The following is a 26,723-nucleotide window of genomic DNA, read 5'->3' as shown; positions in this document are numbered from 1 at the left end:
GGTTGAGGGGATTTTGGTTGTAAAGAAAACTTTGAGCTCTGTGGTTTGCCATAGTTTTGTCAAGTGTTCATAGTTAAAGTAGTTTTTTTTTAAAAATAAGGCCAGTTAGAAAAGCTTTACATTCATTTTGAATAAGGCAAACTGTTTTTAAAGGAATTATCTTCCAAGAATTAAAATCCCCTTTCCAATATACTGTAGAATCCTTTTGGAGACAGCATTGTGTATACAGTAAGGCACAATGTTATTACAGGCATGACTACAACATTTTTCACTGTGGACAAACAAAGGACAGGAAGAGATCCACTTCATTTTGGATCACCACAGAGGGCGGGTGAATGTTGTCCGGAGAATAGTGGCAGGAGGTCATCTGCCAAACGTCGATGAGGACCACGGGCAAGTCCCTGAATATTTCCCTGAGTGCCATGTCGAGCTGCCAGGAGAGCCAGTCGCTGCCATACACATCCTTGTAGCCCGTGTTGGCTGACTTGATTACTACCAGAGTAGTGGGAGATCGTCTTAGGAGCGACGCCACAGCCCTACGGATGACAACCAGACGGTGTGCGTACATAGCCAGTGGGTACGTGGTGAAATGAGCCCAGATGGTGAAGACGACTACAGAGTGTGCACCCCCTGCCATACCATCCACCTCGCTGGCGATGTAGTGAAGGTCAGCCCAGGGGGTCTTGCTTGTCCGTATAGGTATCCCATGGGCCCGCCAGATAATACGGGTGTTGGACTGGGTGTCGACTGCCTCAAAGGGGCCCGATTTGCTTGATGTGTGAAGGTTCAGGCGTTTCAATGCTGCAGAAGGATCATAAGTTTAATGCAAATATATTAATTCAGACAAACAATGTGCTGGGATATGCATTAAAGAAGTTATAAAAGTTATTATTACACTTTTGCCGTATACCATGACTTACATGGGTGTCTTTGCATTCAACAATACCAGTTGCATAATTGCCTGGCCAAAGCTTTATTAACCCATGTAAACCCATTTGAACACATGGACTTGACTACAAACATATTAACATAATAAACTGATTACAAACTATATCATACTTGGCACAGTTTCCTCCAGGTAGTCGAACCACTGACGGAGAGTGGAGTCACCCATCATAAGGATCTGTTTGTCCTTCAGGCATCCAGATATCAGTTTAGCTGAGGGAAAGGATTTTGAGTCACACACCAGGGATGTCCAGTGATCCTGGAGGTAGAATCCAGCTGGTACTGAGGTGTGCAAACCAGGACGACATTTTGTTTGTGATCCTAGAGAGAGAAAAAAATACTTTCAGGCCTATGTTAGAACAATAGATAAGTGGGTTAATAATTAATCATATGCGTTAGGCTAAAGTATATGATTTATTTGAAATGTTTTTATATATCCTCATTTTGACATTCATTGTGATAATCCCACAACTAATCATGTGATTAATATAAATGTTTTTAATATCATCTATGAATATACATTATTCAAATGAGATAGATTAAACAAGTAATGTAACGTAGTCAAAACAAATTGTACTGGCAAAGGACTTGCATCACCTTGAAGCAATCATTGTGGTTATGTCTTCATATTTTTTTTTCTGAAAGTCAAAGCTGTGAGAAACACATACGGATGTCTCTGCAAAAGTCTTGTGAGTTGCAGTCAATTAGCTAGGCCTATGTCAGACTTAGCTGTTGGTTCATAAGTTTAGCAAAGGAGAAGTAGTTTGGAACAACTTACGGATTTCAGTGTCCTGTTGCTGGACATCGATAGCAGAATCGTCACCTGGTACAATAATGTTTGTGGAACTGCAGAGAAGAAGGAAGTTTACAATCATTTCAAACGTTGTTAACAAGTAACCAAAAGTGTTTTGCGTTTATGTTCTTAATACTGTTTACTACATGGCTGCTGTGCCATATGTGTGCCATTATATTTCCTACACATTCCCAGCCTCATTTTATGCCATGCTTATATGACTGTACAGCAGTGAGCAAAATGGGACGTGCAATTTAATGACGCCATCACATTGTATTCCTAAGATGATTAAAAGATAAATGACTCTATGTAGAATTTCGGCATCAAATGGGAAACCGTCCAAGCAAATCAGACTGTAATACATTACAAATGATCATTAACCTCTACAGGATTGATGGTCCCCCTCGTGACGGTTGAGATAACGTAGGCTAATGCGATTAGCATGAGATTGTAAGTAACAAGAATATTTCCCAGGACATAGACATATCTGATATTGGCAGAAAGCTTAAATTATTGTTAATCTAACTGCACTGTCCAATTTATAGTAGCTATTACAGTGAAAGAATACCATGCTATTGTTTGCGGAGAGTGCAGTTAGGAACTTAAAAAGTTATTTATAAACCAATTAGGCACATCTGGGCAGTATTGATACCCCATTTTGAACATAAATGCAAAGGTTCATTGGATCATTCTAAAACTTTGCACATACACTGCTGCCATCTTCTCTTGCATTTCAAATATTGTATTATCTTTTACCAAATCTAATGTGTTATATTCTCTTACATTCATTTCACATTTCCACAAATTTCAAAATGTTTCCTTTCAAATGGTGTCAATAATATGCATATCCTTGCTGCAGGTCCTGAGCTACAAGGCAGTTAGATTTGGGTATGTCATTTTAGGCGAAAATTGGGGGAAAAAAGGGTCCGATCCTTAAGAGGTTTTTAAGCAAAGGGCCTTGGTAACTACATTCCATTCACCTCATATCAGTCCACATACAGTAATACACTACCGTTCAAAAGTTAGGGGTCACTTAGAAATGTCCGTGTTTTTGAAAGAAATGCACATTGTTTGTCCATTAAAATAACATCAAATTGATCAGAAATACAGTGTAGACATTGTTAATGTTGTAAAGGACTATTGTAGCTGGAAACAGCTGATTTTTTAATGGAATATCTACATAGGTGTACAGAGGCCCATTATCAGCAACCATCACTCCTGTGTTCCAATGGCACGCTGTGTTAGCTAATCCATGTTTATCATTTTAAAAGGCTAATTGATCATTAGAAAACCCTTTTGCAATTATGTTAGCACAGCTGAAAACTCTTGTGCTGATTAAATAAGTAATAAAACTGGCCTTCTTTAAAGAAGTTGAGTATCTGGAGCATCAGCATTTGTGTGTTCAATTACAGGCTCTAAATGGCCAGAAACAAAGAACTTTCTTCTGAAACTCGTCAGTCTATTCTTGTTCTGAGAAATGAAGGCTATTCCATGCAAGAAATTGCCAAGAAACTGAAGATCTCATACAACGCTGTGTACTACTCCCTTCACAGAACAGCACTAACTGGCTCTAACCAGAATATAAAGAAGAGTGGGAGGCCCTGGTGCGCAATTGAGCAAGAGGACAAGTACATTAGAGTGTCTAGTTTGAGAAACAGATGCCTCGCAAGTCCTCAACTGGCAGCTTCATTAAATAGTACCCGCAAAACACCTTTTTCTCACGATCAACAGTGAAGAGGCGACTCCGGGATGCTGGCCTTCTAGGCAGATTTGCAAAGGTTTTCGGATCACAAAGAAGAACATCCGTGAGACGCAGAACAAATGAAAAGATGCTGGAGGAGTGCTTGACACCATCTAGACACCTAAGGCCAGCTAATTGTTTTTGGTCCGGGATGTGCATTGCACAAAACTAAGCTTGGAGTGAAGGCTATATTTTGCCCTCTCCGCATAGACCCACTAATCAGCTCAGTTTGTGGTTAACATAATTATTATATGGATTGTATTGCGTATAATTGCATATAAACCCTGTGAGTTGTAGACATTTGTACATACATTGCCTTTAGAAAGAATTCACACTCTGACCTTTCCATATTTTGTTTTATAGCTTGAATTTATAATGTATTAAATTCAGATTTTGTCGTCACTGGCCTATACACTATTCCCCATAATATCAAAGTGAAATCATGTTTTTCAAATGAACTAAGTATTCAGCCCCTTTGTGTTGGCAAGTCTTAAGTTCAGGAGCCAAAATCCACTTAACAAGTCACATAATAAGTTGCATGGACTCACTCTGTATGCAATAATAGTGTTTAACATGATTTTTGAATGACTACCTCATCTCTGTACCCCACACATACAAATATCTTTAAGGTCCCTCTGTCGAGCAGTGAATTTCAAACACAGATTCAACCACAAAGACCATGGAGGTTTTCCAATGCCTCTTAAAGTAGGGCACCTAATGGTAGATGGGTAATAAAAAAATGCATGGTCCATGGTGACGTTAATAATTACACTTTGGATGGTGTATCAATACACCCAGTCATTACAAAGATACAGTTGTCCTTCATGCCAATGGTGACTTTAAAAGAGTTAGAGTTTAATGGCTGTGATAGGACAAAACTGAGGATGGATCAACAACATTGTAGTTGCTCCACAATACCAACCTAACTGACAGAGTGAAAATAAGGAAGCATGTACATTATTAAATATTCCAAAAACATTCATCCTGTTTGCAACAAGGCACTAAAGTAATACTGCAAAGCAATTACATTTTTGTCCTGAATACAAAGTGTTATGTATAGGTAAAATCCAAAACATTACTGAGTACCACTCTCCATATTTTCAAACATAGCGGTGGCTGCATCAGGTTATGGGTATGCTCCTAATCATTAAGCCCTGGGGAGCAGTGGTGAAAAAAGTACCTAAATGTCATACTTGAGTAAAAGTATAGATGCCTTAATAGAAGTAAAAGTAAAATTCAATAAGTAAAACACTAATTGATTAAGAGTCTAAAAGTTTTGTTTTAAATATACTTAAATATCAAAAGTAAGTGTAATTGCTCAAATATATTTAAGTATCAAAAGGTAAAGTATAAATCATTTAAATTAACTTATATTAAGCAAACCAGACGACACCGTTTTCTTGTTTTAGAAAAATGTACGGATAGCCAGGGGCACACTCCAACACTCAGATATAATTTACAAATGAAGCATTTGTGTTTAGTGAGTCCACCAGATCAGAGGCAATAGGGATGACCAGGGATGTTCTCTTGAGAAGTGCATGAATTGGATCATTTTCCTGTCCTGCTAAGGAGTACTTTTGGGTGTCAGGGAAAATGTATGGAGTAAAAAGCACATTATTTTCTTCAGGAATGTCAAAAACATATATCGTAAAAATAACTGCTGGAGAGTCCTTAACAAAACAGAATGGATCTGTGCACAAGAAAAATCCTAGAGGTAAACCTGGTTCAGTCTGCTTTCCAACAGACACTGGGAAATTCACCTTTCAGCAGGACAATAACCTAAAAAACAAGGCCAAATATATACTGGAGTTGCTTACCAAGAAGACAGTGAATGTTCCTGAGTGGCCGAGTTACAGTTTTGACTTAAATTTGCTTGAAAATCTATGGCAAGACTTTTAAAGGGTTATCTAGCAAATGATAAACAACCAATTTGACAGAGCTTGAAGAATTTTGAAAAGAATAATGGGAAAATGTTGCACAATTCAGGTGTGGAAAGCTTACCCAGAACGGGTGTGAATCTTACATAAATTACATTTCATGTTTTCACTTTGTCATTATGGGGTGTTGTGTGTAGATGGGTCAGAAAACAAATCAATTTCATCCATTTTGAATTTAGGCTGTAACAATTTTTTTTTGACTAAGTCAAGGGGTATGAATATTTTCTGAAGACACTGTATCTACCTCTTTAGAAGGGTCGCCTCCACCTTGGAGAGTACTGCCTGGTAACCGCCCATGCTGTGGTAGGTCAAAGCATGGCAAGGCAGGGAAGATGGCCGACGACAGAACCAGGTCTCCCCAGTGACTGGCTCTCTGTACTCACAGCAACACTGTGCATCATTCCCCACCAGCCTAGGACTTCTCTGGGCATTGCACATCACAGTTTCCTGCTTGCCACCCTCCTCAAAGTAGCCTTGGAAGTAGACCTTATCTGGGTCCTGTTCCCTTTGCCTACACAGTACCTGCACGGCCTCGCTAGAGTGCACTAGGCGGATGGATACCTTGGCAGGTCCGGGCCAAAGCAGGGCCAGACGGGCAGTGTAGGTGCCATTAAAGTGGTCTGTTACAGCTCCATAAGTACTGGCCTTAAGTTCTGAGTTAAACAACTTGGCCTGAAAAAAGTCCCCTCCATAGGTTTTGATCCTGTTTTTAGTATCTCTAGCTATCAAAATCACATCTATAAACCCTCCAATTGTGTGGTTTGAATTGGGGTTGACAACAGAGAATGAGCACTTAGTGGGGTTTGTGGCCTCATCTGTGGATAAGAGGACAACAGGCGGTAATGACCATTGTAGCTCTTTGAGCAGAGATTCCCATTCCTCTTTACTTATTAAGGAGTCATTGGTTGGTGTAAATGTCCCGTTGATTCCACTACAACTTGTGAAGCTAGTGTGGTTGTATTTGAGATGATTGGATGGTGACACATTCAGCAGGCACTGGTTGAATTGACATACCTACAGTGAGACAAAGAAAGAATCTGTTTATCACCAAACAAACTATTGGCCTAATCATTATATTGACTAAAGCCTAGAGGCACATAACGTGTACCTTAATACCTCGAGCTTAGTATAGCTGTCTTACCCCATCAAAACCACTAACACTGTGCATTCGGGAAGTATTCAGACGTCTGGACCTTTTCCACATTTTGACAAGTTACAGCCTTATTCTAAAATTGATTAAATTGTTATATTCCCTCAATCTACACACACAATACCCCATATTGACAAAGCAAAAACAGGTTTAGAGATTTTAGCAAATGTATTAAAATTAAAAACTGAAATATAACATTTACATAAGTTTTCAGACACTTTATACTCAGTACTTTTGTTGGAGCACCTTTGGCAGGGATTACAGCCTCAAGTCTTCTTGGGTATGAGGCAAGAAGCTTGGCACATCTGTATTTGGGGAGTTTATCCATTCTTCTCTGCAGATTCTCTCAAGCTCTGTCAGGTTGTATGGGGAGCGTTGCTGCACAGATATTTTCAGTTCTCTCCAGAGATGTTCAATTGGGTTCAAGTCTGGGCTCTGGCTCCTCAAGGACACTCAGAGACTTGTCCCAAAGCCACTCCTGTGTTGTTTTGGCTGTGTGCTGAGGGTCATTGTCCAGTTGGAAGGTGAACCTCCACCCCAGTCTGAGGTCCTGAGTGCTCTAGAGCAGGTTTTCATCAAGGATCTCATTACTTTGCGCCGTTCATCTTTCCCTCAATACTGACTAGTCTCCCAGTCCCTGCAGCTGAAAAACATCCCCACCGCACGATGCTGCCACCACGCTTTAATTGAAGCTTTATTTAGCTAGGAAAGTCAGTTAAGAACAAATTATTTTTTACAATGATGGCCTACCGGGGAACAGTGGATTAACTGCCTTGTTGAGGGGCAGAATGACAGATTTTTACCTTGTCAACTTGGGGATTCAATCCAGAAACCTTTCGGTTACTGGCCCAACACTCTAACCACTAGGCTACCTGCCACCTTAGGGATGGTGCCAAGTTTCCTCCAGACGTGATGCTTGGCATTCAGGCCAAAGAGTTCAATCTTGGTTTCATCAGACCAGAGAATCTGTTTCTCCTGGTCTGAGAGTCTTTAGGTGCCTTTTAGTCAACTCCAAACGGGCTGTCATGCCTTTTATTGAGGAGTGGCTTCCATCTGGCCAATTTATCATAAGGGCCCACATGGTGGTGTGCTAAAAAACTGGAGCAGAACTGGAGCTCTGTCAGAGTGACCATCGGGTTCTTGGTCATCTCCCTGACCAAGGCTCTTCTCCCCCAATTGCTCAGTTTGGCCGGGCTGACAGCTCTAGGAAGAGTCTTGATGGTTCCAAACTTCTTCCATTTAAGAATGAAGGCCACTGTGTTCTTGGGGACCTTCAATGCTGCAGATATTTTTTTGTAAGCTTCCCCAGATCTTTGCCTCAATATAATCCTGTCTCGGAGCTCTACGGACAATTCCTTTGACCTCATGGCTGGGTTTTTGCTCTGACACACTGTCAACTGTGGGACCTTATAAAGACAGGTGTGTGCCTTTCTAAATCATGTCCAATCAATTGAATTTACCACAGGTGGACTCCAATCAAGTTGTAGAAACATCTCAAGGGTGATCGACGGAAACAGGATACACCCGAACTCAATTTCGAGTCTCATAGCAAAGGGTCTGAATACTTAAGGTGTTTCTGTGATTTATTTTTTTAATCAATTTTCTAAAATGTTATGAGGCATCATGTGTAGATTGATGAGGATTTTCTTTATTTAATCAATTTTAGAATAAGGCTGTAACATAAAATGTGAAAAAAGGGAAAGGATCTGAATGCACTGTATAATCTTGTATCAATAATGCTGTCGTAAACAATGCATAGCTTCAAAATGATTAAAACAAAATAAATGTTTAAAATTGTAGAACTTACAAATAAAAGATAAATGCAGATCAATAGTATCAAAGCCAATATCAGTAGCTGAAGCAGTCTTCCCATCCTCCATATATCTGTTGGTAAATTAAAGAAAACATCAAAGTGAACTTGAGTACAGTAATAATAAACAGTCACAATTATACCAATCTGAATGAAAATGTGTAAATTAATAGAATGGATATAATGTAGGTCTGGTTTATTCTCAGAGGGGAAGCTGAATTTATCAAGTTCTCAGCAGGATTGATGGGGCAAATCAACAATATGCTTTGCTTTCTACTCGGACTCTGGAGAGAAGTTCACTGCTAGAGAGAAACACATGAGGATGGTGGACGCTAAAGTTAGCCATCTAGCTGACTGCATTCATTGTTTTGTCAACTTGCTGCTTGTCTGGTCACATTTTCAGTTATGTTTGGTAAAGTCTACCACAAAATATTCTTGATGAAAATAGAGAGCTGCTAATTCAACGGTTGTTGCTAGCCTGCATGAAGCTATACACTGCAGCTCATGCTCGCACTGGAGGAGACGCAGATGGGCACCGTCTGGAGGCTTGATAGAGAGCAATAGTAATGGCATCTTTTTGTAGGCACTAACTCCGCCATAGCTTGTTGGCCAAAGCCAATTGGGAAATTAATTGTTTGGATGGTAAACACAGATTTAGGAGATCATCAGCTAATGTAAGTTTTTGTAAATCTTGATGCATTTATGTAATCCAAAAATCACTTAATTAAAGCAGAAACGTTTCATAATTCATAAAGGTCATGTTAACTGACTGATATTATTGTTGTTCATTTTCTCAAAATATAAAGGCAAAACCTAGATTTGAGCCAATATCATAATAGCTGAAACTTTAATTACTACAACCTTGTGAAAGTGACAAAGTGGGCCTCCCGAGTGGTGCAGCGGTACTTAGTCACTGCATCGCAGTGCTTGAGGCATCACTACATACCCGGGTTCGATTCCAGGCTGTGTCACAGCCAGCCGTGACCGTGAGACCCAACGAGGTTTGGCTCGCTGTATTTCCTTGTCCTAGCGACTCCTTGTGGCGGGTCGGGTGCCTGCAAGAAGACTTTCGATCACCAGGTGTATGGTGTTTCCTCCGACACATTGGTGCGGCTGGATTCCGGGTTAAGCGAGCAGTGTGTCAAGAAGCAGTGTTGCTTGGAAGAGTCGTGTTTCGGAGGATGCATAGCTCTCGACCTTTGCCTCTTCTGAGTCCGTACGGGAGTTGCAGGGATGGGACAAGACTGAAACTACCAATTGGATATTGCAAAAAATGGGTAAAAGCACAGAAGTGACAGGTTTTTATTTGATCAAAAACAACTTTATATTGAAGGCTACTATTTGTTTTGTAACATAATATAAGCCTTGCTGTCTGGCTGTCAGACCTCATCAACATCATTATGGATATATCCAAGTAAATACCAATAGAACAAAGGCTCAAACAAACAGAAATGCAGCTAGTGTTTCATTCCAGGTGCAATGTCTGACATGACTGTGGTAGCTGAAGTTTGCTAGCTAGCTTGCTAGCAAGTGACAAGAACATTAGCAAAGATACTGGTAACTAACCCAAGATATCTCAACAGTGTCATATCCAATGAGAGCAAAAGAAGCATAGTGTGCAGAACAAGCAAGGAGGTGGGCAGAGCCAAGCAAGAGAGCGAGATCCTATTGGCACATTTTAGCATGTATTTGCAAATTTCCATCAGGGAACGCCTTCTCTGTGAAGTGCACGAGTGCAATAAATACATTCGCCCATGTACTCCTTTTAAACAACAAAAAAGTCCACAAAACTTAGTTCACACTGTTCGTAACAGAAAAGAAAACTAAATTGAGATATAATGTTCCATTGACAAAAAAAATGTGTAGAACGTTGGCCAAGTTTCATCTACATCTATCTTCTCCCTCTTCCCGCCGCTGGACTTCCTCTTATTACCCCATTTGGTGATGAGTTATAAAGGGACATTTCTGATTTATACATCCTGTGAGATATCGAGCTCCTACCAAAGACTTATAGATGACCTGGAGCCAGTGGGTTTAACGACGAATATGAAGCGAGGGTCAGCCAACGAGAGCATACAGGTCGCAGTGATGGGTAGTATATGGGGATTTGGTGACAAAACGGGTGGCACTGGGATAGACTGCATCCAATTTGCTGAGTAGAGTGTTGGAGGCTATTTTGTAAATGACATCGCCAAAGTCAAGGAACGGTAGGGTAGTCAGTTTCACGAGGGTATGTTTGGCAGCATGAGTGAAGGGTGCTATGTTGCGAAATAGGAAACCGATTCTAGATTTCATTTTGGAATGGAGATGTTTAATGTGAGGCTGTAAGGAGAGTTTACAGTCTAACCAGACACCTAGATACTTGTATTTGTCCACATATTCTAAGTCAGAACCACCAGTAATGATGCTGGACGGGCGGGTGGGCAGCGATTGGTTTAGGTGCATGCATTTAGTTTTACTTGCATTTAAGAGCAGTTGGAGGCCACAGGAGAGTCGTATGGCATTGAAGCTTGTCTCGAGGATAGTTAAGAGTGTCCAAAGAATGGCCAGAAGTATACAGAATGGTGTTGTCTGCTTAGAGGTGGATCAGAGAATCACCAGCAGCAAGAGCGACATCATTGATGTGTACAAAGAAAAGAGGATTGAACCATGTGGCACCCCCATAGAGACTGCCAGAGGTCCGGACAAGAGGCCCTCTGATTTGACACACTGAACTCTGTCTGAGAAGTAGCTGGTGAACCAGGCGAGGCAGTCATTTGAGAAACTAAGGCTGTTGAGTCTACCGATAAGAATGTGGTGATTGACAGAGTCGAAAGCCTTGGCCAGGTCGATGAATACAGCTGCACAGTATTGCCTCTTATCGATGGCGGTTATGATACTGTTTCGGACCTTGAGCGTGGCTGAGGTGCACCCATGACCAGCTCGGAAACCAGATTGCATTGCGGAGAAGGTGTGGCTGGATTCAAAATAGTCGGTGATCTGTTTGTTAACTTGGCTTTCGAAGACCTTAGAAAGGCAGGGTAGGATAGAAATAGGTCTGTAGCAGTTTGGGTCTAGATTGTCTCCCCCTTTGAAGAGGGGGATGACTGCGGCAGCTTTCCAATCTTTGGGGATCTCAGACGATACGAAAGAGGTTGAACAGGCTAGTAATAGGGGTTGCAACAATTTAGGCAGATAATTGTAGGGTCCAGATTGTCTAGCCCGGCTGATTTGTAGGGGTCCAGATTTTGCAGCTCTTTCAGAACATCAGCTATCTGGATTTGGGTGAAGGAGAAATGGATGAGGCTTGGGCAAGTTGCTGTGGGGGGTGCAGGGCTGTTGACCGAGGTAGGGGTAGCCAGGTGGAAAGCATGGCCAGCCATAGAAAAATGCTTATTGAAATTCTCAATTATCGTGAATGTATCAGTGGTGACAGTGTTTCCTAGCCTCAGTGCAGTGGGCAGCTGGGAGGGGGTGTGTTACAACTTCTAGGAATGGTGAGTGGAGGAGTCAAGCGCAGAGAGCAGGTAATTCCGTACGTGGATATTTTATTCCAAAGACAGTGGAGACACGGACATGCAAAACACAAGGGCGCATGAAACAACCCGTCCAAAATACAAAGGACTAAAACTGTCCGGAAAAATATAGATCACACTAATACACCAAAACCAAATAACAAGCCCTCACAAATACCCAGCGGGCCTAGTGCCCTTAAATAGCCTACAAACAAACACTAACTCAAAACAGGTGTACCCAATTAAACCCAATAAACAGAAACAAACGGAAAGGGAATCGATGGCAGCTAATAGGCCAGTGACGACGACCGCCGAGCGCCGCCCGAACAGGAAGAGGCACCATCTTCGGCGAGATTCGTGACAGTACCCCTGGAATCCTGGACTGCCCGCCAGGTCTCTCTAGAGCGCTGTACCCACTCCTCCACCGCAGGAGCTTCGGTCTAACTCTGATGCCACGGAGCCAGGACCGGCTGGTAGCCCAGTACGCATTCGAATGGCGACATATTCGTGGATGAATGACGAAGTGAGTTCTGGGCCAACTCTGCCCACGGGATGTACCTCGCCCATTCTCCTGGCCGATCCTGGCAATACGACCTCAAAAACCTACCCACTTCCTGGTTTACTCTCTCCACCTGCCCATTACTTTTGGGGTGATAACCAGAGGTAAGGCTGACCGAGACCCCCAGACGCTCCATAAACGCCTTCCAAACCCGGGACGTGAACTGGGGACCCCGATCAGAAACGATGTCCTCTGGAACCCCGTAGTGCCGGAAGACGTGGGTAAATAGAGCCTCTGCAGTCTGTAGGGCCGTAGGGAGACCAGGCAATGGGAGGAGACAGCAGGACTTAGAGAACCGATCCACAACGACCAGAACGGTAGTGTTCCCCTGAGATGGGGGAAGATCCGTAAGGAAATCTACTGAGAGATGGGACCATGGCCGTTGTGGAACCGGGAGGGGTTGTAACTTCCCTCTAGGCAGATGCCTAGGAGCCTTACTCTGAGCGCATACTGAACAGGAAGAGACATAGAGCTTCACATCCTTAGCTAAGGTGGGCCACCAGTATTTCCCCCTAAGACCCCGCACTGTCTTATCAATCCCCGGATGACCCGAAGAAGGTAGTGTGTGAGCCCACCGAATCAATTTATCACGGACACCAAGCGGCACATACCTACGACCGGTCGGACACTGTGTAGGCGCAGGTTCAACCCTCAACGCCCGCTCGATGTCCGCGTCCACCTCCCATACCACCGGGGCCACCAGCCGAGAGGCTGGAAGGATGGGAGTGGGTTCGATGGACCGGTCCTCGGTGTCATAGAGACGGGACAGCGCGTCGGCCTTAGTGTTAAGGGAACCTGGTCTATAAGAGATCGTAAATCTAAAGCGTGTAAAGAACATGGCCCACCTAGCCTGATGCGGATTCAGTCTCCTCGCTGCTCGAATATACTCCAGATTGCGGTGGTCAGTCCAGATGAGGAAAGGGTGTTTAGCCCCCTCTAGCCAGTGTCTCCACACCTTCAGGGCCTTTACCATAGCTAGTAACTCCCGGTCCCCCACATCATAGTTCCGCTCCGCCGGACCCAGCTTCTTAGAAAAGAAAGCGCAGGGACGGAGCTTCGGGGGGGTGCCCGAACGCTGAGACAGCACGGCTCCAACCCCAGCCTCGGACGCATCCACCTCCACTATGAATGCTAACGAAGGGTCCGGATGCGCCAACACGGGAGCTTCAGTGAACAGCGCCTTCAACTGGTTGAAGGCTCCATCAGCCTCTGCCGACCACCGCAGACGCACTGGCCCCCCTTCAGCAGTGAGGTAATGGGCGCCACTACTTGGCCAAAACCCCGGATAAACCTCGGCAAACCCTAAAAACCGCTGCACCTCCTTTACCGTGGTCGGAGTCGGCCAATTACGCACTGCGTTAACGCGGTCACACTCCATCACCACCCCCGAGCTGGAAATGCGATAACCCAGGAAGGAAATGGCTTGTTTGGAGAACACACATTTCTCAGCCTTGACGTATAGGTCATGCTCCAGCAGTCGCCCAAGAACCTTGCGCACCAGGGAGACATGCGCGGTGCGTGTGGCAGAATAAATCAAGATGTCATCAATATAGACTACCACACCCTGCCCGTGCAAGTCCCTGAGAATCTCATCTACAAAGGATTGGAAGACGGCTGGAGCATTTTTCAACCCATACGGCATGACGAGGTACTCAGAGTGGCCTGATGTGGTACTAAACGCTGTTTTCCACTCGTCTCCTCCCCGAATACGCACCAGATTATACGCGCTCCTGAGGTCCAGTTTTGTGAAGAAACGCGCTCCGTGGAATGATTCCACCGCCGTAGCGATGAGCGGTAGCGGATAACTAAATCCCACTGTGATCGTATTGAGACCTCGATAATCAATGCACGGACGCAGACCTCCCTCCTTTTTCCTCACAAAAAAGAAACTCGAGGAGACGGGTGATATGGAGGGCCGAATGTACCCCTGTCTCAGAGCTTCCTTGACATATGTCTCCATAGCCAACGTCTCCTCCTGTGACAGTGGGTACATGTGACTCCGGGGAAGTGCAGCGTTCTCCTGGAGGTTTATCACGCAATCCCACTGTCGATGGGGTGGTATTTTGGTCGCTTTTTTCTTACTAAAAGCGATAGCCAAATCGGCATATTCTGGGGGAATGCGCACGGTGGAAACCTGGCCTGGACTCTCCACCGTCGTGGCACCGATGGAAACTCCTATACACCTACCCGAACACTCGTCTGACCACCCCTGAAGAGCCCCCTGTTTCCAGGAAATGAGGGGATTGTGAATAGCCAGCCAGGGAACCCCCAACACCACTGGAAACCCAGGTGAATCAATAAGGTAGAAACTGATCTTCTCCCTATGATCCCCCTGCGTTACCATGTCAAGCGGAATCGTGGCCTCCCTGACCAGCCCTGACCCTAACGGTCGGCTATCTAAGGAGTGCACGGGGACAGGTGGGTCTATCTGCACGGAATACCCAACTTACGGGCGAGTCCGCGGTCCATAAAACTCCCAGCTGCGCCTGAATTGACTAGCGCCTTATGCTGAAGAGAGGGAAAAAACGGAGGGAAAAAAATAAACAAAAACATGTGACCAACAGGGAGCTTTGGGTGAGTTTGGTGCCTACTCACCTGGGGTGGCCAAGAAGTGTTCCGCCGGCCAGCTCGACTCCCAGAGGGACTCCTCCAGCACCGGTCCGAAGTGTGTCCTCTCCGTCCACAATAGGCGCAGGAGGAGCCTCCTCCTCCGGTCTCCCTAGATGCAGCTCCTCCCAACTCCATCGGAGTTGGAGCGGGAGGGCTGGAAGGTGGAATTGACAGGACCCCTTCTGAACGCCCGCGGGCAGCTAGCAGGTTGTCCAGTCGAATCGACATGTCTATCAGTTCATCAAGGGAGAGAGTTGTGTCCCGACAAGCTAGCTCCCGGCGGACGTCCTCCCGGAGACTGCAACGGTAATGGTCCATCAGGGCCCTGTCATTCCACCCAGCACCAGCAGCCAGGGTCCTGAACTCCAACGCGAAGTCCTGCGCAATCCTTGTCTCCTGTCTGAGGTGGAACAGTCGCTCACCCGCCGCTTTGCCCTCTGGTGGGTGGTCGAACACAGCTCGAAAACGGCGGGTGAACTCCGCGTAGTGGTCCCGAGCCGAGTCTGGGCTGTTCCAGACAGCGTTGGCCCAGTCCAGGGCCCTACCCGTCAAACAGGAGACGAGGAGGCTCACACTCTCCTCACCCGAGGGAGCCGGACTCACGGTAGCCAGGTAGAGCTCGAGCTGGAGCAAAAATCCCTGGCACCCAGCCGCCGCTCCATCGTACTCCCTCGGGGGGGAGGACGACATAGGTGGAGTAGGTGGCGTCGTCTGTGGGGGAGCTGGGGTAGACGTCGGTAGACCACTCCTCTCCCATCGCTCCATTCTCTCCATCATCTGATCCATCGCTGAACCGATCCGATGGAGGACAGCTGTATGATGATGGACGCGCTCTTCCATAGTTGGGAGAGGGGTGGTCGCTGCTCCTGCTGACTCCATTCAAAGGTGCGGGCTTCTGTTACGACTTCTAGGAATGGTGAGTGGAGGAGTCAAGCGCAGAGAGCAGGTAATTCCGTACGTGGATATTTTATTCCAAAGACAGTGGAGAGATGGACATGCAAAACACAAGGGCGCATGAAACAACCGTCCAAAATACAAAGGACTAAAACTGTCCGGAAAAATATAGATCACACTAATACACCAAAGCCAAATAACAGAGAACAAGCCCGCACAAATACCCAGCGGGCCTAGTGCCCTTAAATAGCGTACAAACAAACACTAACTCAAAACAGGTGTACCCAATTAAACCCAATAAACAGAAACAAACTGAAAGGGAATCGATGGCAGCTAATAGGCCGGCAACGACGACCGCCGAGCGCTGCCCGAACAGGAAGAGGCACCATCTTCGGTGAGATTCGTGACAGGGTGCTCTTATTCTCCATAGACTTTACAGTGTCCCAGAACCTTTTTGAGTTTGTGCTACAGGATGCAAATTTCTGTTTGAAAAAGCTAGCCTTTGCTTTCCGGACTGCCTGTGTATATTGGTTCCTAACTTCCCTGAAAAGTTGCATATCGTGAGGGCTATTCGATGCTAGTACGCCACAGGATGTTTTTGTGCTGGTCAATGGCAGTCAGGGCTGGATTAAACCAAGGGCTATATCTGTTCCTGGTTCAATTTTTTTTGAATGGGGCATGCTTATTTAAGATGGTGAGGAAAGCACTTTTAAAGAATAACCAGGCATCCTCTGACGGAATGAGGTCCATATCCTTCCAGGATAACCGGGCCAGGTCGATTAGAAAGGCCTGCTCGCTGAAGTGTTTTAGGGAGTCTTTGACAGTGATGAGGGGTGGTTGTTTGACCGCAGGCCCATTACGGACACGGGCAATGAGGCAGTGATCGCTGAGATCCTGGTTGAAGACAGCAGAGGTGTATTTGGAGGGCAGGTTAGTTAAGATGATATCCATGAGGGTGCCCGTGTTTACGGATTTGGGGTTGTACCTGGTAGGTTCATTGATATTTGTGTGAGATTGAGGGCATCAAACTTAGATTGTAGGGTGGCCGGGTTAAGCATGTTAAGCATGTCCCAGTTTAGGTCACCTAACAGCACAAGCTCTGAAGATAGATGGGGGGCAATCAATTCACATATGGTGTCCAAGGCACAGCCGGGGGCAGAAGGTGGTCTATAGCAAGCGGCAACGGTTAGAGACTTGTTTCCGGAAAGGTGAATTTTTAAAAGTAGAATCTCAAATTGTTTGGGCGCAGACCTGGATAGTAAGACAGAACTCTTCAGGCTTTGTCTGCAGTAGATTGCAACTCTGCCCCCTTTGGCAGTTCTATCTTGTCAGAAAATGTTATAGTTAGGGATGGAAATTTCAGGGGGTTTTGTGGTCTTCCTAAGCCAGGATTCAGACACAGCTAGGACATCCGGATTAGCAGTGTGCTAAGGCAGTGTATAAACAAATTTAGGGAGGAGGCTTCTAATGTTAACATGCATCAAACCAAGGCTTTTATGGTTACAGAAATCAACAGATGAGAGCGCCTGGGGAATGAGAGTGGAGCTCGGCACAGCATGGTCTGGATTAACCTCTACATCACCAGAGGAACAGAGGAGGAGTAGGATAAGGGTACGGCTAAAGGCTATAATAATTGGTCTTCTAGTACGTTCGGAACAGAGAGTAAAAGGAGCAGGTTTCTCCTTTTGGTGGGACAATTCTAGCCAATGAGAGGACAAATACGCATGTGAACAACAGGCACAACCATTTTGACTAGTTACCACAGACAAAGTCAAAATTGGCTATATAATAAAAATTCTAGACAGAAATTATATCCAGGTGGAGCAGTCGGCAGTGCTCGTGCCAATGGAAGCTGCTCAGCTGAGGCGGAGAAAATAGGATTCTGCTCTATTTTTGAAGTGATGCTGTTGTTGTTGACCAACCACAGGTGACAGTAGGAGTGAAGTTTTTGGAAAAAGTGGACCCTTGTCTCTTCTTTTTTAGTTTTGATGTTGAGTCTTTGCCGGACAAAGTGATGTTAGGATATGTAAGTTATCCTGTACGAGCTTTAGTGCCAAATACATTAAGTTGTTACAGGTGTCAATCTTATGGGCAGTGTGGCAGCAGTGTGTAGGAGGGAGGTTCTTAGGTGTGAGAAGTGTGCAGAAGGGCATCAGACAAAGGAATATGTAGCATTGGGGAAAGTAGTGTTATGTGTCAATTGTAGGTGTGCCCAAGGGGATCTGTACCAGTACAGAAGGATAGGCCAACAACTGATATATGTTTCAGTAAGATTGGATTTTTAGCATTTATAACATTTATAGTACTGCAGGGATAGAACATAAGTCGCAAAAAATTGTTGTGGTGGCAGCTGCAGAGAGATATTTGGGTGTACGAGAAATTCAATCAGAAGAGTTACAGGGTGTGTTAAGTGGTGGTGTCCAATCCTTTCCGGTTTGTTGGCCTGAAATAGGACTAAATAGATTTCAATAATGGAGTAGGGTAGGGTTGTTTTTTATTTGTGAGTGTAGTGTTAGATGGTAGGGTATTTGCTTATTATTATTTTATTTTTCAAGCAAAGTATAAGGGAGTCGTGTTCCAGTCTTGTGGGTGGCGGTAATGCAACATTTATTGGATGCCAACCACATTCAACCTCACTGAAGAAGACTAATCACAGTCGAAAACGTTGCATGGGTGGTGATACGTCAGCACCTATGTCCATCAGCAGGACCAGCTAACTTGCCCACTCTAGCTAGCTGGCTAACACTATCAGTGTACATTGTCACGTTTAACAATAAAAATTGATGTTTTGGATTCGTCATTTTGTTGCAGTTAAATACCTTTTTATGCATGCTTATGTTGTTAAAGTAATACTTTTTTGCATGTTGATTTGTTTGTTAATTTCGTGGATTTGGTCACCTAGACCTGGGAACTCGGTGATATTCTGCTGACTGTCTGAAAAGGTTTACAGAAGGGCATTATCATCATTTTGACAATTGCACAGTAGGCTATTATTCCAAACACAAAGTTTGGAAATACAGTTTGCTTCAACACACAATCTAAGATGGCGTAGCAGTCGGATGTGTGTTTGTCTTATCCCGTGTAAATAGTCTGTTTTTCGTTTTTTCGTACAATTGAAGTCAGAAGTTTACATACTTAGGTTGGAGTCATTAAAACTCGTTTTTCAACCACTCCACAAATTTCTTGTTAACAAACTATAGTTTTGGCAAGTCGGTTAGGACATCTACTTTGTGCATGACACAAGTACATTTTCCAACAATTGTTTACAGACAGATTATTTCACTGTATCACATGTCATAGCTGAATCAGAATTAGTTAGGTAACATTGATAAATAATATGTTTTATCTACTTTCATAATATGCTTCTCTAGGGAAAAGTCACTTGGGGCCCAGAGAGGAGAGAGGTCAGGCTTGTCCTTTACATGTCTAGTAATTGGCAGAATATCAGAAAGGGATAAGTCAGGTTTGAACATTGTCTTCATAATGAATATATCTGTGAAACCATGTGAAGGACTCCACTATGTCTGTACTCTAGTCACTCCCTCATTTTCCCATTGGGGGGAGGAGTATGGTAGTGTCTGGAACCATTGTATGTCCCCTCTGATGTCGAAACTTGTCTTTCATAGTATATGACCTAGAGGCTCACTCCTCTCAGGGAGCTTGTCCAGGGGTGGGTTCTATTTGAGATGGGAGTATCTAGAATTGATAATTGATATATGCCATTGGATGAGGTAATGTTTTGGTAATAGGAAGTACCAAGAACGAGATGTAGAACCTCGTCTTAGAGAGCAAACTAAACGATAATTTATAGCTAATGCTATCTGGCTATGGGATACTCCTCTCTCAAGTAAAAGGCCTTTGTGCAGTTTTCCTATTATCTGTGGTTTGTCATGTTGACTAGGGGGTGGATCTTTGTTATAAAATATCTCAGTTGCCATTATGTTGACACTCTCAGAATTCATTTATAGACACTGAATTGATCTGAGAGTCAAAGGGCTATGCTGAAGCTCATATTATTAAAAGATGAAGTTTAAAGTATAACTCTGACTTGTGTGTGGTTTGTAAACTCTCCTTTCACTTAGTACTACAGGAAATTACCACGAAACACAATTCCAGTGGGTCAGAAGTTTACATACACTAAGTTGACTGTGCTTTTAAACAGCTTGGAAATTCCAGAAAATTATGTCATGGCTTTAGAAGAGTCTGATAGGCTAATTGACCTCATTTGAGTAAATTGGAGGTGTACATGTGGATGTATTTCAAGGCCTACCTTCAAACTCAGTGTCTCTTTGCTTGACATCATGGGAAAATCAAAAGATATCAGCCAAGATCTCAGAAGAAAAAGTGTAGACCTCCACAAGCCTGGTTCATCCTTGGGAGAAATTTCCAAATGCCTGAAGGTACCACGTTCATCTGTACAAACAATAGTACGCAAGAATAAACACCATTGAACCACACAGCCGTCATCTAGGAGACGCGTTCTGTCTCCTAGAGATTAACGTAATTTGGTGCGAAAAGTGCAACTCAATCCCAGAACAACAGCAAAGGACCTTGTGAAGATCTTGGCTGGAGGATACCGGTACAAAAGTATCTGTATCCACAGTAAAATGAGTCCAACATCTACATAATCTGAAAGGTCGTTCAGCAAGGAAGAAGCCACTGCTCCAAAACCACCTTACGGTCTGCTGCACATGGGGACAAAGATCATACTTTTTGGAGAAATGTCCTCTGGTCTGATGAAACACAAATAGAACTGCTTGGCCATAATGACCATTATGACCATTATGTTTGGAGGAAAAAGGGGGAGGCTTGCAGGCTAAAGAACACCATCCCAACCGTGAGCACGGGGATGGAAGTATCATGTTGTGGGGGTGCTTTTGCTGCAGGAGGTACTGGTGCACTTCACAAAATAGATGGCATCATGAGGTAGGAAATGTATGTGTATATATTGAAGCAACATCTCAAGACATCAATCAGGAAGTTAAAGCTTGGTCACAAATGGGTCTTCCAAATGGACAAATGGACACCAAGTGGACACCAAGCATACTTGGACACCAAATGGACACCAAGTATACTTCCAAAGTTGTGGCAAAATGGCTTAAGACAACAAAGTCAAGGTATTGGCCTTCACAAAGCCCTGACCTCAAACCTATAGAAAATGTGTGGGCAGAACTGAAAAAGCATGTGCGAGCAAGGTGGCCTACAAACCTGACTCAGTTACACCAGCTCTGTCATGAGGAATGGGCCAAAATTCACTCAACTGATTGTGGGAAGCTGGTGGAAGGCTACCTGAAACGTTTGACCCAAGTTAAACTATTTAAATGCAATGCTACCAAATACTAATTGAGTGTATGCAAACTTCTGACCCACTGGGAATGTGATGAAAGAAGTATGAGCTGAAATAAACCATTCTCTCCACTATTATTCTGACATTTTACATTCTTAAAATAAAGGAGTGATCCTAACTGACCTAAGAGAGGACATTTTTGCTATGATTAAATGTCAGGAATTGTGAAAAACTGAGTTTAAATGCATTTGGCTAGGTGTATGTAAAGTTCTGACTTCAACTGTATGCACTACCTTTCAAAAGTTTGGGATCACTTAGAAATGTCCTTGATTTTGAAAGAAAAGCACATTTTTTTGTCCATTTAAAATAACATTAAATTGATCAGAAATACAGTGTAGACATTGTTAATGTTGTAAATGACTATTGTAGGTGGAAACTGCTGATTTCTTATGGAATATCTACATAGGCGTACAGAGGCCCATTACAAGCAACAAACACTCCTGTGTTCCAATGGCACGTTGTGTTAGTTAATCCAAGTTCATAATTTTAAAAGGGATAATTGATCATTAGAAAACCATTTTGCAATTATGTTAGCACAGCTGAAAACTGTTGTCCTGTTTAAAGAAGCAATATAACTGGCCTTCTTTAGACTAGTTGAGTATCTAGAGTATCATTTGTGGGTGCGATTACAGGCTCAAAATAGCCAGAAACGTTAACAGTGAAAAGGCGACTGCAGGATGCTGGCCTTCTAGGCAGCATAAAACACAGAAAAATCTAGTTTGACTGCACTGGTTCTTTAAAGTAATCCAAAAAGAAATCATCTATTTTTTTCAAAAGTATCTGTCACCTGATTACAATCTTTTTGCTGGTTAAGTACTTGATTCGTTTTAGGATTTTTGCAATCAAATTATACGTGTGTGTAATCAGTTACTCACCAACCCTGTTGACAGGAATAAATACTCAGTCACGTCTATCTGAAGCAAGGAATGAGGTCTCTGTAAATGCAGCCTTTTGGGCAGGCTGTGCTGCAGCTGGTGCATGTTGGGATATGTCCTTGCCACTCCAGCATAGGTGTAATGCATTTGCACTTCAAAAAGACTCGTTCAAACTTGCTTTCTAGTCGGCAACGACCATGTCATAATGAAAGATCATGTTCAAACACTTTATGCTGGATTTGTTTGAATACAGGCTATATGGATTATATCTAAACATAACTAAACTTTCCTGTAAAATACAGTAAACAGAGCAGTAAATCCCTCTGAAGAATGCAATCTTGCACCACTATGGGGCTTTGACAAAGTTTGCTACAGCCAATGCTTCATACTTATGACAGTCCAAAGCAGTCCTTAAATCAAACTAGAGTATCATCAATAGTCAACAATTAATCAAAAGGCGTTTATAGGCTATCCGAGAGTTTGTTCTTATTGGCCTTATTGGACAATAAAATACAAAGTGTACGAAATACCTTCAAAACTGTCACTGTTGGCTCTTATGCATATGGGCTGAACAACCATGATAGGCCTACTGAAGTAAATAATAATAATGAAAACATAATGATGCATTAGATACATTAACCTAATATTCATATAGTTCTGATAATGACACTTCTTTTGTGAAGACTAAACCACCATAATTGTTATTTTACAATCATGTACTTAAATTACTCAAAACATACTATTTCCTGCATGGGAAACAAGATTAATTTAACACATCTCGACAATCTGGTACAAAAAAAGTAGAGTACTGAGTAGTCTACAAACTCGGAAAGGTTAAGTCACTAGCTAAGTTACCATGAACTTGTCCAGTGATTTTCTTTGTTGACATATAGAAAAGTCGCATATAGAAAATAAACTCGACAATTGTACATTTCCATTTAACCATCTTGTGTGCAATTCAGGCATTATTGAAGGTCTGTACAATCCTTGTCCTGCAAATAAACATTATTTGTATAGTTGAATGTTTATTTCGCAAGCAGTAGGCATTTAAAATTAAATGTGAAGTGGAACGTTAAAGTTACGGTGACATAACGTGCCCTACGTAGCTACCTTCAAAATGATTCGGCAATCACCATTTACTCGAAAACACCGTTTCCACCATCATTTGTCACAATAAAGAAAGTTCTACAAAACAAATATTCATCCCTGTGGAACGAATAAAAATGTTGTCTATCTTTAGAAGGTTTCTCCTGTATCTGCCGCTTCAATTAGACTTTTGTCGGATAAACCTGTGTCAATGGAAATATGTCTAATGTAGGCTACATTCACGTTTTAGGTTAACAAGACCAACAAATAATGAAAATTGTAGGTATCAAAAATATGAGGTAGGCCTACTGATTTCTATAATTCCATGCAAAATTAGGCTAATGCGTATTTTGATAATTGATTAATCTGGGTGGTTAATAACAAGCCGAAACCGTTACAATACCTTCTTCAATGGATAAGCAGAGAGTAAATAATCAAATTAACCTTAGGAAAACGCTCCAGATCATACGTTAAATGTTACCATTTTTCATGGAGTCTAGTAGCCTAACCTACAAAACGGATATGAAATAATATTCTCCATACACTCTCTAAAGTCTCATTTACTCACCAGGTATTATTTTGAAAATATAGTGTACTTACAAGCGCTACTCCACAAAAATACCCTCTTGACGCACTCGTAGACGGTGCTGGATGGTCAGACATTTATGATTATCTCCTATAATGGCTTTCGACCATCTCTCCCCACCCAAAAATAGTGTACCAACCTACAGCTATCCAGCCTATGACTGTAGCTGAATTTAAAAAGGTCCAATGAAGCCGTTTTAATCTCATTATCTAATCATTTCTGGGTAACAATTAAGTACCTTACTGTGATTGTTTTAAATTAAAATCGTTAAAAAATATATATACAAAAATAGATTCTTATCAAAGAGCAATTTCTCAAGTTTAAATTTTCTAGGACTGTCTGTCTGGGCAGTATGCCAAAGAGAGAGTACGTTTTTTTTGTTACTGGCCACCGCCACCAACTGCTAAAATTACATGTTTTTTTAAACAGACACATTCAATGATGGAAGTCACCAAATATTAAATGAGCCTTGATTTTACGAGTAATATAGATGGACATATCATTGGATATCTTCCTTTGTATGCTTAAAGGAAAGGTTCACCCATTTTGCCCATTTTGAATGTTATATTGTTTTTGTGCATTTCTGAGTGATGGTCTATCGATTCCCTGGATCATTTTATGTTTTCATGTGTATCTGAGTTATTGGCATTCAAACAGGCAGAAAACTGTCCGGTATGATGTAGCACTGTGATAAAGTTGCTCTCACTACCCTGGAAGTTTTTAATTTTTTTTATTTATTTCACCTTTATTTAACCAGGTAGGCTAGTTGAGAACAAGTTCTCATTTGCAACTGCGACATGGCCAAGATAAAGCATAGCAGTGTGAACAGACAACACAGAGTTACACATGGAGTAAACAATTAACAAGTCAATAACACAGTAGAAAAAAAGAGAGTCTATATACATTGTGTGCAAAAGGCATGAGGAGGTAGGCAAATAATTACAATTTTGCAGATTAACACTGGAGTGATAAATGATCAGATGGTCATGTACAGGTAGAGATTTGGTGTGCAAAAGAGCAGAAAAGTAAATAAATACAAACAGTATGGGGATGAGGTAGGTAAAAATGGGTGGGCTATTTACCGATAGACTATGTACAGCTGCAGCGATCGGTTAGCTGCTCAGATAGCAGATGTTTGAAGTTGGTGAGGGAGATAAAAGTCTCCAACTTCAGCGATTTTTGCAATTCGTTCCAGTCACAGGCAGCAGAGAACTGGAACGAAAGGCGGCCAAATGAGGTGTTGGCTTTAGGGATGATCAGTGAGATACACCTGCTGGAGCGCGTGCTACGGATGGGTGTTGCCATCGTGACCAGTGAACTGAGATAAGGCGGAGCTTTACCTAGCATGGACTTGTAGATGACCTGGAGCCAATGGGTCTGGCGACGAATATGTAGCGAGGGCCAGCCGACTAGAGCATACAAGTCGCAGTGGTGGGTGGTATAAGGTGCTTTAGTGACAAAACGGATGGCACTGTGATAAACTGCATCCAGTTTGCTGAGTAGAGTGTTGGAAGCAATTTTGTAGATGACATCGCCGAAGTCGAGGATCGGTAGGATAGTCAGTTTTACTAGGGTAAGTTTGGCGGCGTGAGTGAAGGAGGCTTTGTTGCGGAATAGAAAGCCGACTCTTGATTTGATTTTCGATTGGAGATGTTTGATATGAGTCTGGAAGGAGAGTTTACAGTCTAGCCAGACACCTAGGTACTTATAGATGTCCACATATTCAAGGTCGGAGTTAATAGGAATACGAAATTTAATAGGAATACGACATTTTTTCTATTTGTCTGCCTCTTTAGTCCAGGGTGCATTGCATTGTGCCGTTGCCAGAGATATTATAGAAAGGGGATAGGAATCCAATGAATGAAAGACCGTATAACGCCACACCCAGTAGACTGTCGATCAATCGCGTTCACGTTGTCATGGTGAGTCACGCGGTTGAAGTGTCGGGAGTGGTCCAGAGACAATTGCTTGATGCCAAAACACCTTTCTAGCTACGTTACAAGTTATGTTGCACTTGGTGACGTCTGACTGTTTAATCCTAACGTTGTTGGTGCCGACGTGGATAACAATTTCAAATCAAATCAAATTGTGTTAGTCACGTGCTGAATACAACAACAACAATACCTTACAGTGAAATGCTTTTTAAATTTTTAAATGTATTTATTATTTATTACAAAAAACACAAGGAAGGGGTAACATTAAAGTATTAGAACATGAAGGACAAACAATACAGCATCAAGACACTATCAAACATGTACCAGTCTTTCTGCAACAGAGACATATCCTTATGTGTGAGGGTGATAGTGGGTGATAGTGCATGATAGTGATATAAAATATGTCATAGTTTCCTTTCTCATGATCACAAACTTGTGAAACCCAAACCCTCCAAGTAAAAGACAGAAGAAAACAGCAAACAACAATGTAAAAAAAACAACAACAAAAAAAAACCATTTAAAACAAAGGACATCAAGGACAACTGAAATCATAACAGCAATGCCAACTGTATATGTTTGTGTGCATGTCTGGCGCTTCTACATGTATGTGTGTGTTCTTGTATGTGTTTATTTGAATGAGAGTGTGTGTATATGCATGTGTACAAACACCTGCACGGCATCAGCCTCAGGCAAACCAACATTAGTTGTAAAAACACTGCCACTTAGTGTCATTCAAATGTAATTTTATTATGTTTTATTTAGACTTTTTTTTCCCTTTATCTTTTGACCATCATTCTCTCTCTCACACAGCAACTCCACTCCCACTTGTCTCCAATTCCACATACCAACCCTCAGCTTCCCTCAGCCCATCCCATCTATCTCTGCTGGCCACCCACTTCGTGTTTCTACGCAACTATGCTATGATGTTTAACGTACAATTTCAATCTATCTAATCGAATAGA

General features: G+C 42.8%; 1 protein-coding gene across 3 annotated transcripts; it reads right to left on the bottom strand.

Moving 5' to 3' along the window:
* Positions 1-94: 94 nt before the first annotated feature.
* On the bottom strand, positions 95-24,122 carry LOC112221118 (NXPE family member 3-like). Of its 3 annotated transcripts, none has more exons than XM_042303237.1 (6): positions 23,842-24,122; positions 8,374-8,450; positions 5,661-6,430; positions 1,724-1,791; positions 1,060-1,266; positions 95-801 (listed from the first exon to the last, which is right to left on the bottom strand). In XM_042303237.1, the coding sequence occupies exons 2-6, from the start codon at positions 8,437-8,439 to the stop codon at positions 269-271; spliced, it is 1,644 nt and encodes a 547-aa protein (XP_042159171.1). In that variant the 5' UTR covers positions 8,440-8,450; positions 23,842-24,122; the 3' UTR covers positions 95-268. The 3 variants fall into 3 exon arrangements, with proteins under 3 accessions (XP_042159171.1, XP_042159172.1, XP_024239011.1); XM_042303238.1 differs by lacking the exon at positions 23,842-24,122 and adding an exon at positions 22,156-22,232; XM_024383243.2 differs by lacking the exon at positions 23,842-24,122 and adding an exon at positions 15,025-15,143.
* Positions 24,123-26,723: the final 2,601 nt, after the last annotated feature.

This window comes from Oncorhynchus tshawytscha, linkage group LG21 (assembly GCF_018296145.1).
Source record: "Oncorhynchus tshawytscha isolate Ot180627B linkage group LG21, Otsh_v2.0, whole genome shotgun sequence".
Taxonomy (NCBI): domain Eukaryota; kingdom Metazoa; phylum Chordata; class Actinopteri; order Salmoniformes; family Salmonidae; genus Oncorhynchus; species Oncorhynchus tshawytscha.
The sequence above is the reverse complement of the archived record's forward strand: the minus strand, read 5'-3'. Positions and strand labels throughout refer to the sequence as shown.

Excerpts from the sequence above, each read along its gene's own strand:
- LOC112221118 (XM_042303237.1), bottom strand. The coding sequence starts at position 8,439 with ATGGGAAGACTGCTTCAGCTACTGATATTGGCTTTGATACTATTGATC. Across the intron at positions 1,792-5,660 it reads GAGGCGACCCTTCTAAAGAG|TTCCACAAACATTATTGTAC; the intron begins GTAGATACAGTG and ends TCTTCTCTGCAG. Across the intron at positions 802-1,059 it reads CCTGGAGGAAACTGTGCCAA|CATTGAAACGCCTGAACCTT; the intron begins GTATGATATAGT and ends ATCCTTCTGCAG.